This window comes from Euphorbia lathyris, chromosome 3, assembly GCF_963576675.1.
Source record: "Euphorbia lathyris chromosome 3, ddEupLath1.1, whole genome shotgun sequence".
NCBI lineage: Eukaryota > Viridiplantae > Streptophyta > Magnoliopsida > Malpighiales > Euphorbiaceae > Euphorbia > Euphorbia lathyris.
Window position 1 is genome coordinate 8,918,283 of NC_088912.1, and position 10,717 is coordinate 8,928,999.

Below are 10,717 nucleotides of genomic sequence, written 5' to 3' on the forward strand. Positions count from 1 at the left end.
ACACCAATGGTTCATAAACACTGTTTCGAAGCTTAAATTTTCCATTTGGTGGATAGGTCGTTGTTTTTGGTGGAGATTTTTGACAAATATTACAAATTATCATAAAAGGCAGTAGACACAATATAATTTCATCGTTTTTCAATTCTTCTTATTTATGAAGTTACTGTAAAGTGCTTAAGTTAAACAAGAATATGAAGCTTCAGACTGGTGATTCCAACATTGATTATGATGAATTGAGATAAAAATTTTAATGGATGCTAAGCATTGTAAATGGAACAGTTGATGGAGAAAATGAATGGTGAAGCTACATTTGATGCACCTAATGATATCCCAATCAAAGATACTGAAAATCCTATTGGAGCAATTGTTGATAGTATATATCCCAATTTGTTTCAGAAATGTCGAGATGCAGGATATTTACAAAAGCGTGCAATTCTTGCACCTGCATTGGATATTGTGAATAAGGTAAATGGTCATATTTTGGCTACATGGCCAGGTGAAGAAGTAGCTTATCTAAGTTCTGATATTATATGCAAAGTTGAAAATCAGTCCGATAGTTATGAGAATGTTTATACTCCATAATTTTAAATACCATCAATTGATATTGAAGATTAATGTACCTGCGATGTTGCGTCCTAATATAATCAAACTTATGGATTGTGTAATGGTACTCAATTAGTAGTTACTCAATTGAGAAAACATGTCATTGAAATAAAAATAATTGTTGGTTGCAATGCAGGACACGAGGTTTTCATTCTTCGACTTGCTCTGACTCATTCAGATATCAAATTGCTATTTAAATTCTAAAGAAGATAAAATTGTTTGGCAGTTTGTTTTGCGATGATAATAAACAAAAGTTAAGGACAATCACTTTCACATGATGGTTTATATCTCCTTCTAATTTTTAGTCATGGTTAGATGTATGTTGTAGTATCTAAAGTCAAAAGTAAAGTGAATTGGAAATTCTTATTTGCAATGATGAAAATAGAATATATTTTTTTTTTGGTAAGAAAGGAAAGGAAAAAAACAAAACCAACAAAAAACCTACACCGGGATCAGTCTAGGAAGGCTGACTCCAATCCTATCCTCTAGGAGAGAAGGCAAAAGAAAAGAAGGAGGAACAGATAGGGTAGAAACACCTAACATTCTCCCATGCCCAGCAGCTGCTAAGCGATCCGCCACGCGGTTTTGCTCCCTAAAAATATGGGAGAAATTAAGATACTCAAAGGCAGGACGAAGCCTCAAAATAACTTTGATGAGATTCTGGCTCTTCAGACAACCAGCCTGGCTATCTGAAATCCTGTTAATAGCCTTCAGATTATCAGATTCCACCGAGAGCTTTTTAACACCCATGCGAATGGCGAGTTTAATACCTGACAAGATACCCCAGAGCTCCGCAGAAAAGGAGGAGCCCGTCCCCAAGTTATGGGTAAACCCCGCCATCCAATTGCCACCAGCATCCCGAAGAACTCCTCCAGCAGCAATTCTGCCATTGCTAAGGCAGGAGCCATCAGTATTCAACTTAGCAAACCCTTCTCTAGGCTTACTCCAGCCAACTAGCAGGATCTCTTTATCCGGGGAGGGGCGAACAAGGGAATCTCTTTCAAAGCTTTTAGTAATAACAAAGAGCTTCTTCGAGAAGAAAAACAGTAAATCAGGAATAAAAACAGTAAACAGTATATTCTATTTTCATAATAAAAAGACCTATTTTATTATGAAAATAGAATATATAATCGTCAAAGAGATTTTTAATAATTTATATTGAATTGTTATAATAAATTTACTTAGATTGTAAACTACATTAATATATTTTTATATATTATTTACTTATATTTAATATATTAAAAAAATATTATAGTACATAGGTGCACAAGTACACAAGTAGTAGTTACATGCATGGCCACTGAATTTTACTCGTTTTAATATTGTGGTCATTGAACTTTAATTCTTAACGATATAACCATTAAACTTTATTTTTTAACACCGATGACCATTGAACTTTAACTAATTCCTCAAAATGACCGATAACGATCTCAAAATGAAAATATTCAATAATTAAATTGGATAAATTACACCAATGACAACTGAACTTTACCCATTTTCACATTATGGCCACTGAACTTCATTTCTTCCCAATATAGCCACTGAACTTTACACTTTTTAACACCGGTGGCCACTTAAATTTAACTAACTTCTCAAAATGACCGTTAATGATCATTAACGATCCCAAAATGAAAATATTCAAGAATTAAGTTGTTCAGAACGACATTTACTATGAAAACACATTTTTTATTTTTGAAAATCACATTTTTTAGAGTTTTCTCTCTCTAAAAATTCACTTTCTCTCTCCTAACCAAACAACCCTCAAATGACCTCAAAATGAAAATTTTCAAGAATTAAAGTTTCTTAGAATATCATTAACACTTTGGATTTTTTATTTTTAGCCGTCAACGATCATTTTGAGACGTTAAGTGACCACCGGTATTAAAAAGTGTAAAGTTCAGTGGCCATGCTGGGAAGAAATAAAGTTCAGTGACCATAATGTGAAAATGGTTAAAGCTCAGTGGCCATGGGTGTAATTTACCCTAATTAAAGTTGTTTAGAATTCGTTACCATGAAACCATATTTTTTATTTTCCAAAATTACATTTTTTGGAACTTTCTCTCTCTACAAATTCACTTTTTCTTAACTAAAAAAACACTTAAATGACCTCAAAACGAAATTTTTTAAGAATTAAAATTCTTAAAATATCATTAATTCTCCGAATCTTTTATTTTGAGGCCGTCAACGGTCGTTTTGAGACATTAAGTGACCACCTATGTTAAAAGTGTAATGTTCAATGGTCATACTATAAAGAATTGAAGTTCAGTGACCACAATGTTAAATGGGTAAAATTCAGTGGCTATGAGTGTAATTTACCCATTTGTTGAATGCCGTCGGATAGAGAAGAGCCGAGCCACGTCAACTGAAACTTCCCACGTGGCATAATTCAACTGGTGCATCCCACGTAGGCGCGTAGACCATCGACCTCCCTTCGAGCTGCCTTACGAAAAATGACTTCGGTGCTCTCTTCCCTTCCATTACCGTTTGTTTCCCGAGAAACGAAAAGAAACAGAAAAAACGAGCTGAAAAGAAAAATTGAAGCACCATGGCGGTTCGAGCCACTGTCTCACGGTTTCCGATGGAACAAGGCGCGCAGGAAACTTCAGGTCTTCCTTGGGGAGTCACCGTGACACCATTTGCTTCAAAGGATGAGAACGGTCAGCTTCCGGCGTATGGATCCGACGGTCATTTACTACCTCGATGCGAGAATTGTTACGCCTACTTCAACACCTATTGTGAGCTTGATCAATGGGCCTGGACTTGTTCTCTCTGTGGAACCCTTAACGGACTCACATCTCGTGCCATTGCGCGTTACTCGCATCCTCAGTCGTGTGCCGAGATGATGTCCTCATTTATTGATCTTGAGTTGCCTCGTAAGTGATTTCAGGTTTTTTAAGCAGTGGTTTGTTCTGGTGACGAGAAAATCTTGTAGTGGAACTAAGGGGCTTTCTTCGTTTTCCCCAATTTTCGAATCATACTACATTTTGATTCCTTACCTCGAATATAGCATGTGATTAAGCTATTGCTGTATTTGTGTTATTGTTTTGTAGTCGAGGGTTCAGAAGAAGAAACGATGCAAGCTTGCCCAGTCTATGTTGCGGCAGTTGATTTGTCATGTAAGATTCTATTGGCTACAGTATGTTAGCTCAACTTTAATTATAGTATGTCATCTAGTTAGAGCTTGTTAATCTTGCAAATTTGAACGACTGTAGTTGGTTAGTTAGACTTCAAAAAGGCGTATAGGCTGTTGAATTTTTTAATTAATTAGAATGATCATTGATAAAATCATGTACACCTTGTCAGTGAAATTGAAATGTAATCTTAGTGCGTGCAAAGTTAAAAATTCATTGGTGCATTGCATAAGCCACTCACTGCATTAACTCTTCCTTTTCTGTTTCACTATTGCATTATACTGGCAGAAATCAGAAGATAGTTTTAAATAACCAACTGTTGCAGCTAATACATTGAGAAATATGCTGGTCTCAAAGATTTTGAGTAGGAATGTGTTTGAAGTTTGCCGCACGGAATCAAAAAGTGTAGGATTTTAGAAATTGGTTTCGAGAATAGGAAGACGATACTTTATAGGTTGATTTGAGCATTTAAGAGATACGTTGCATGTCTAAAAGTGTAATTTTTGTTCAAAAATAGTTAATGTTTTTTACTACATTTTTATGTAATCAACTGCAGCTTCAGAAGAATTTTTGGAGCTTACTAAAAGTGCGCTGCAAGCTGCTTTGGAAGGTTAAATATTCTCCTCCATTTCAATATTTCTATGTTGAAAGGATCACTAATTTGTTTTGGATAACACTCCCCCTCTATTCTGTATTGACTTCTCCTTTCACTTTTATTGCAGCTCTTCCACCTGGTGCTTTGTTCGGTCTTGCGACTTTCAGCCACAAAATAGGGTTATATGATGTTCAGGGGCCTATTCCAATAGTAAAGAATGTGTTTATTCCTCCTGATACAGAGGGAACTCTTCCTGTGGAGCTTGAAGATGTCATGCCTTTATTAGAATTCTTGGCTCCGGTAAGGATTCATATATTCATTTATTTATTATGTGATTGCTTTTGGTAAATCTATGTAACAATTGTAACCAAATAGATGTTCACCAGAATGTACATCAGGCTTGGTTGAGTTCTTTTGCTTTTTCCTTCGTTGTGCTATTGAATTGTTTCCTAGCCTTATTAAAAAATTTGAAATTAATTTGTTTTGTTGCTAAATATTGGTACCTTTGTAATTTGATGCTCTATGACAGGTTGAAACCTGTAAGGACAAAATTACAGCTGCACTTGACACACTTAGACCAACAACTTCATGGGAAAGAACTACAGGTGCAGGTCAAGGAATAGATGGTGTTCTGATGGGTGGACGAGGTTTTGGTGTAGCAATGGAAGCCTTATTTAAATACCTAGGATCAGAGTATGGAAACACTTTTGCTTTAGGTCTGTGATATAGTGTAAAGTTTGCACTGCATTTTTTACTGCTTAAAATCAAAATAACTAAATGCCTTGTCTTTTTTCGTTGCCCTTTTCCCATATTTGAAGTTGTAACTGATGTTACTGCCTGACTGAATCTATTTGCAGCTAGAGTGTTTGCCTTTATATCGGGTCCTCCTGATTATGGAGCTGGGCAGTTGGACACAAGGAGGTATGGTGAACAATATGCTAGTAAAGGTGAAGATGCAGATAGGGCTTTACTTCCAGAGCAAACACCATTCTACAAAGATCTGGTATTGTGGTTTTGTTTTTTCCGTTGATTAATTCTGAGTTACAACTTTACAAGTTTTCAGAAATGCATGCATTAACATAAATTTTACAGGCTGCTGTCGCTGTTCAAGCAGGTGTTTGTGTTGACATATTTGCTGTGACAAATGAGTACACAGATTTAGCATCCCTTAAATTTCTCAGTATTGAGAGTGGAGGTTCACTGTTCCTATATTCAAACACTGATGATTCTACACTTCCTCAGGACATGTAAGTATTTAATGCAATAGTGCCTTTCATGTTTATTGCTATAGTGATAAAATGGCATTACATCTGAAAAAGCATTGATAAAGTTTGTAATAGCCTAATATCCTTTTCTCATCTTTTGGTGAAGCATGCTGCTTTTTTGGGTTTCACCATTAGAAAACAAACAAATATTATCTGGAATGCATGTATATTTGAAAAGGTGAAACTGTAACCGAAATCAGTCAGGTTTACTTTTTTGTGTTGTCTTTTTCAGATATCGGATGTTAAGTCGACCATATGCTTTTGGTTGTATACTTCGATTGAGAACATCTTCTGAATTTAAGCCGGGTCATTCTGTGAGTGGCTGTCATCTTATCCAATATTTTGGGAAGTTATACGTTTCTTTTTTAATTCTTAGAGATTTTTTTTATATGTTTTTGCTGCAGTATGGTCATTTCTTCCCAGATCCACAGTATGAAAATGTTCAGCACATTATTTGTTGTGATTCTTATGCAACATATGCATATGACTTTGATTTTGCCAGTACAGAGGGATTTTCCAGGTATGCATATATCACTGCCAGTAAGAGTACTTCGTTTCCAGCACCTTTTAGTGAATCTCAAAACACGAAATGTTGCTACTTTGCTTCTAGTCACAAGCTACAGTTATTTTTTCAGATACACATGAGATATATATATATTGGATTATGAAGCACAGATTACTGGTCCAGAATATGAATTTCATGTGGCATTTTTTTTTTCAAATTCAATCATATATATATAGTCATAATTACAACAAAATTGTTTTGTTTATAGGCTGTCAAATGCACATCACATAACTGAATGACTTAGTACGTGTAACAGTTCTACGGTTAACCAAGAATTCTGTAGGTGAATAGTAAAACCACTTATTGGATAGGAAAAAAGCAAATGATTGCAGAATATGTGAATATTCGGAAAAATTATATAGCTATAAGATCCAAAAAATTGCAGATGGTGGTTCATGTCTCACCTGTAAGCACATGGATGCCACATTATGGTTTCAGAAATTGTGGGCTATAATGCTTGATATGTATCTAAGATTCAAAGTGTAACTCATATGGAGCTAACCTCTGATGCCAGCCTAGAAGTGATTTGCTAAGGCAGGTTTTCCAGCAGCCTAATATTGTCGCATTGTTGATAACCTGGTTGTAAAATCCTGTATGTAAAGACCAACTAGGCATACCAAAAACCATTTGGCAAGTCAAGGGAGCAAACAGCATATCAGAATGCTGATTAGCTACAGTTCAGTCCTGATAGAGCTGGACAGAGAACGAGGCATGATGCTGCTGGAACAATGGAGACCCCCTTTTGGCACATTATAGATCACAGAGATATTTCTCTTAAAGATGCCTACTTTCATGACAATATACATTATCTTTATCTGGGCTAACTTTGCTATGCCTTTAGACCTCCCTATTCCTTTCTTTCCTTATCTCACCTCTCCTTCTGCAAGGCACACTTAGTAACTGATCGCTGCAATAATTTGAGCTTCTTTCTAAAGGAGTTGACAAATTATAACATCAAAAGTTGTGCTTTGATTTGTTTTCAGGTATTCATCAGAACAACCTGTACTACAAATTGCATTTCAGTACACAGTAGTTGTGCCCCCTGAAGAGGCTCAGCCGAGTTCACCATTGGTTTCAGCAAGTGGGTATGACATAATTACTTCATTAACTGGAATCGCATTTATAGAAATTATCATGGGGTGGCATCATATACATGGTAGAGATTTTAGGGGGCTGCAGGGTTTACTTTTCCTTCTGAGCATTTTTGTGCAGTTCATTCATCAGTCAATTCCTAATTACCACTGCCTGGATTAGTTTTGGGTTAATCTTTATTGTTATATACTCGTGCAGAGCCAAGTATTCCCTTAAACGGCGATTGAGGATTCGGACGTTGCAATTTGGAGCTGCGGGATCTATTCATGAAATTTATGACAGTGTGGATCCAGAAGTTGTTCTGTCAGTACTTGTTCACAAGGTGAACTCTCCTCTCTCAATTGAACAATGATGTTGAATAAAAAAACTTGTGACTCTATTGATGATCCAGCACCATATCGTTTCCTGCTACTTGTGAAACATACAAAATTTTGACCCATGCAAACATAATTAAATGGCGTAGCATATGAAAGAAAATACTTTTTGCATGTTCTTGTTTTAGGATGTGGTTTTTCCTTGTTCTCTATATTTCTAAGATGGAATCCATCTCTCCTTAGGACAGATATTTGCTCTCCACTCGTAAAAAAACTGTTCTACCCGTACTTGGCATGTGAGAAATCGCACTCACAAGGTATTAATCAATGCCTGGCTGAGTTGGTAGTTCTCGTTCTCTTGAAACTTATGGTGAATCATTGATTAGAATGACATATATAAACTTTGCCTTGTGACGAAGACTGCCGAACACAAAATTTTTATTACAAATACATAAATTTTTGAATTATTTCAGCTGAAAATCATTCACAGCATTAAATGTGATATACTTTTTGCATAATTTAGTTTTCTTTGTAAAAGTGTTTTGAAGCAATTTTTACCTATTAGAAAATATCAAGGACAATCCAAAAATATTCTAAATTTTGTTAAGTATTAGATGTTTCCATTATCTCGGTGTATATTGGTTATAAATATTTGTTCACTTTCTAGGTTATATTAGCCTCTTTGGAGCAAGGGGTTCGGGAAGGCAGAATGTTGCTCCATGATTGGCTTGTGATACTCACTGCTCAGTACAATGATGCATATAAACTTGTTCAGATTAAGAATGGAAATTCAGTAACTGGTCAGGTTGATGTTGCATTCTCACAATGCCCACAACTTCAGTCGTTACCGCGATTAGTTTTTGCTTTGCTTCGGAATCCTCTTCTCCGTTTTCATGAAGAAGGTGTTCACCCTGACTACCGAATCTACCTCCAATGCCTTTTCAGGTATATATGATGTTTTTATGCAATGTTTGAATTTGAACAATCAGTGTTATGACAGCAAGGGTAATTAATTTGCAATTCCGGAACTGAAAATGAAAAATCATCAAGAGGTTTTGAAGGAAATTCGGACTTTTTGGCTGGTTCACCTCTTAAAACTCACACCAGATGCGCCCAACCGTCCGTCTATTTTGGACAACTGAAGCACATGAAAACCCTGACAGGGAAAAAAATAAATAAAGGGATAAGGTACCAAAATAGACCTATGGTTTTTGGGGAAGTATCAATTTAGGCTCCACGTATAAAATAGTATCAATGACGTGTCATGAGACCTAAATTTGATACTTTTTTTTTTAAACGTTAAGCCCACATTGGTGCTATTTTATACGTGGAGCCTAAATTGGTACTTCCCCCAAAACCATAGGCTTATTTTGGTATCTTATCCCAAAAATAAAAGATGTTGAATAGTATTATTATATATTGATTTACATAGTTTGGTACACTTGACGATCTGCAGGATAACTGTTGGCAGGTTGTTGAAATATTTATTGCTGAAATTGTTTATCCTATAGTCGGTGCGATTCAATGAAATTTGCAAAACATTTTGGCTACCTAATTCACTTCTAGATTTTGCATTTTTTCATTTTTTTGTTGATTTTTTGGTCATATGATGAATATTATAACCATGGGGGCTCTCTTTTGATAATATTGCAGTGCACTAGAGCCAAGCTCCCTTCATCGAGCTGTATATCCGGTGCTGACGTCGTATTCTACACCAGATAAACAAGCCTATCCTCGCCATTCTTTGAGCCGAGCTGCTCTAATTACTAGTGGCAGTCCCATATTTTTCCTGGATGCATTTACGACTCTGATCGTGTTCTACTCATCTACGTCAGATCCTTCACTTCCATTTCCTCCACCCCAAGATTGTAAGTTTTCTTTATCATTCATCACTAGCCGAAGAAACTTACTGTCGACTTCACAGTGTCTTATTGCTTATACGAAAATACTTCTTCCCAGGTTTATTGAGAACTACTATTAACAAATTGAAGCAAGAAAGGAGTATTACTCCGAAATTAACTTTTATCCGGGGAGGGCATGATGATGCCTCCGCTTTCGAGAATTACCTGATTGAGGAACAAGATGTTGACGGAAATGGCTTCACAAGTGTCATGGGTTTCGTTTCTTTCCTCGAAGAAATTACCCAAAGTGTGATAGAATACTTGAAATAAACGACCCGTAATATATAGAGCCTAATCACAGTCAATATAGAGAAATGTCAAGCTCACACATGTATCAGAAGCTGTCTTAAACTTAAGTTGGACTCGAAATGCCAAATACCGACGTCGGCTACTGCTGGTGCAGTTCCAACCTACGTTTAACCGATTGAGATTTGAAGTTTTACAACCGGGTTATCGAAATCAGCGAGTTTTGTTTATTGGATAATCCCATCCTCCAAAAATTATACAGAGATCAGATTAAGGAACATATTTCATTACTTGTATATCAAGGTTGCAGGCATTGAAAAAATCACCTGTTCCTTCCGATTCGGAGTTACTTCCGAAAGGTACCGGTTCCATTTCCTCAATTTCAGTGATCTAAATCAGTCAGTGATTCAGAAACTATGGACATTTTTTCTTTCCCCGGACTTGCATATTTTTCAATTGGGAAAAGGAAATGCACTAGAGTTGTGCAATGTGAATGTGTTTTTTTTTTCTTTAAGAACACTTTCTTCTGTTTATTGTTTATTTTTGACAGGTGAATAAGCTTTTCCTCAACAGAACACTTTTTTTTTTTTTTTGATAGAGTTGTAAATGAGTCGAGCCAATTATGTTTAGTTCTTCAGAAAATTGACGAGTTCGAGCTCAACATCCTGCTCACGAGCTTGTTCACGAGTTGCTCGTGAGTATTATTTCGTTAATTGCTAAAAATATTTATTATTCTTGAGAAGAATTTTCACGTCCGCATTCACATTTTTTCATATGTACGTGCTGCCATGGGGGTTTGAACCTTGGACCCTTTGTTTAGGCTCCTTATTATTTACCACTCAACTAATTACTTTTCTTGTGTGTTATGTCGCGCGCTGATTAATATACATAGATTAATATATCATCGACATAAACTACACAGAAGTCATTTAATTTTCTAAATATCGTATCCATTCGTCGTTGAAATATCTGGGGTGCATTTTTCAAACCAAAAGGTAACACAAT

General features: G+C 36.0%; 1 protein-coding gene across 2 annotated transcripts; it reads left to right on the forward strand.

Annotated features, from left to right (window-relative positions):
* Nucleotides 1-3,069: 3,069 nt before the first annotated feature.
* On the forward strand, nt 3,070-10,454 carry LOC136223121 (protein transport protein SEC23 D). Of its 2 annotated transcripts, XM_066010943.1 has the most exons (14): nt 3,070-3,476; nt 3,654-3,719; nt 4,291-4,344; nt 4,457-4,629; nt 4,859-5,045; nt 5,187-5,332; nt 5,422-5,576; nt 5,827-5,908; nt 5,999-6,114; nt 7,143-7,244; nt 7,450-7,573; nt 8,233-8,510; nt 9,219-9,433; nt 9,525-10,451. In XM_066010943.1, exons 1-14 carry the CDS (start codon nt 3,149-3,151, stop codon nt 9,734-9,736), a joined length of 2,238 nt encoding a protein of 745 aa, XP_065867015.1. In that variant the 5' UTR covers nt 3,070-3,148; the 3' UTR covers nt 9,737-10,451. The 2 variants fall into 2 exon arrangements, with proteins under 2 accessions (XP_065867015.1, XP_065867014.1); XM_066010942.1 differs by having other exon boundaries at nt 5,827-6,114; nt 9,525-10,454.
* The last annotated feature ends 263 nt before the right edge of the window (nt 10,455-10,717 follow it).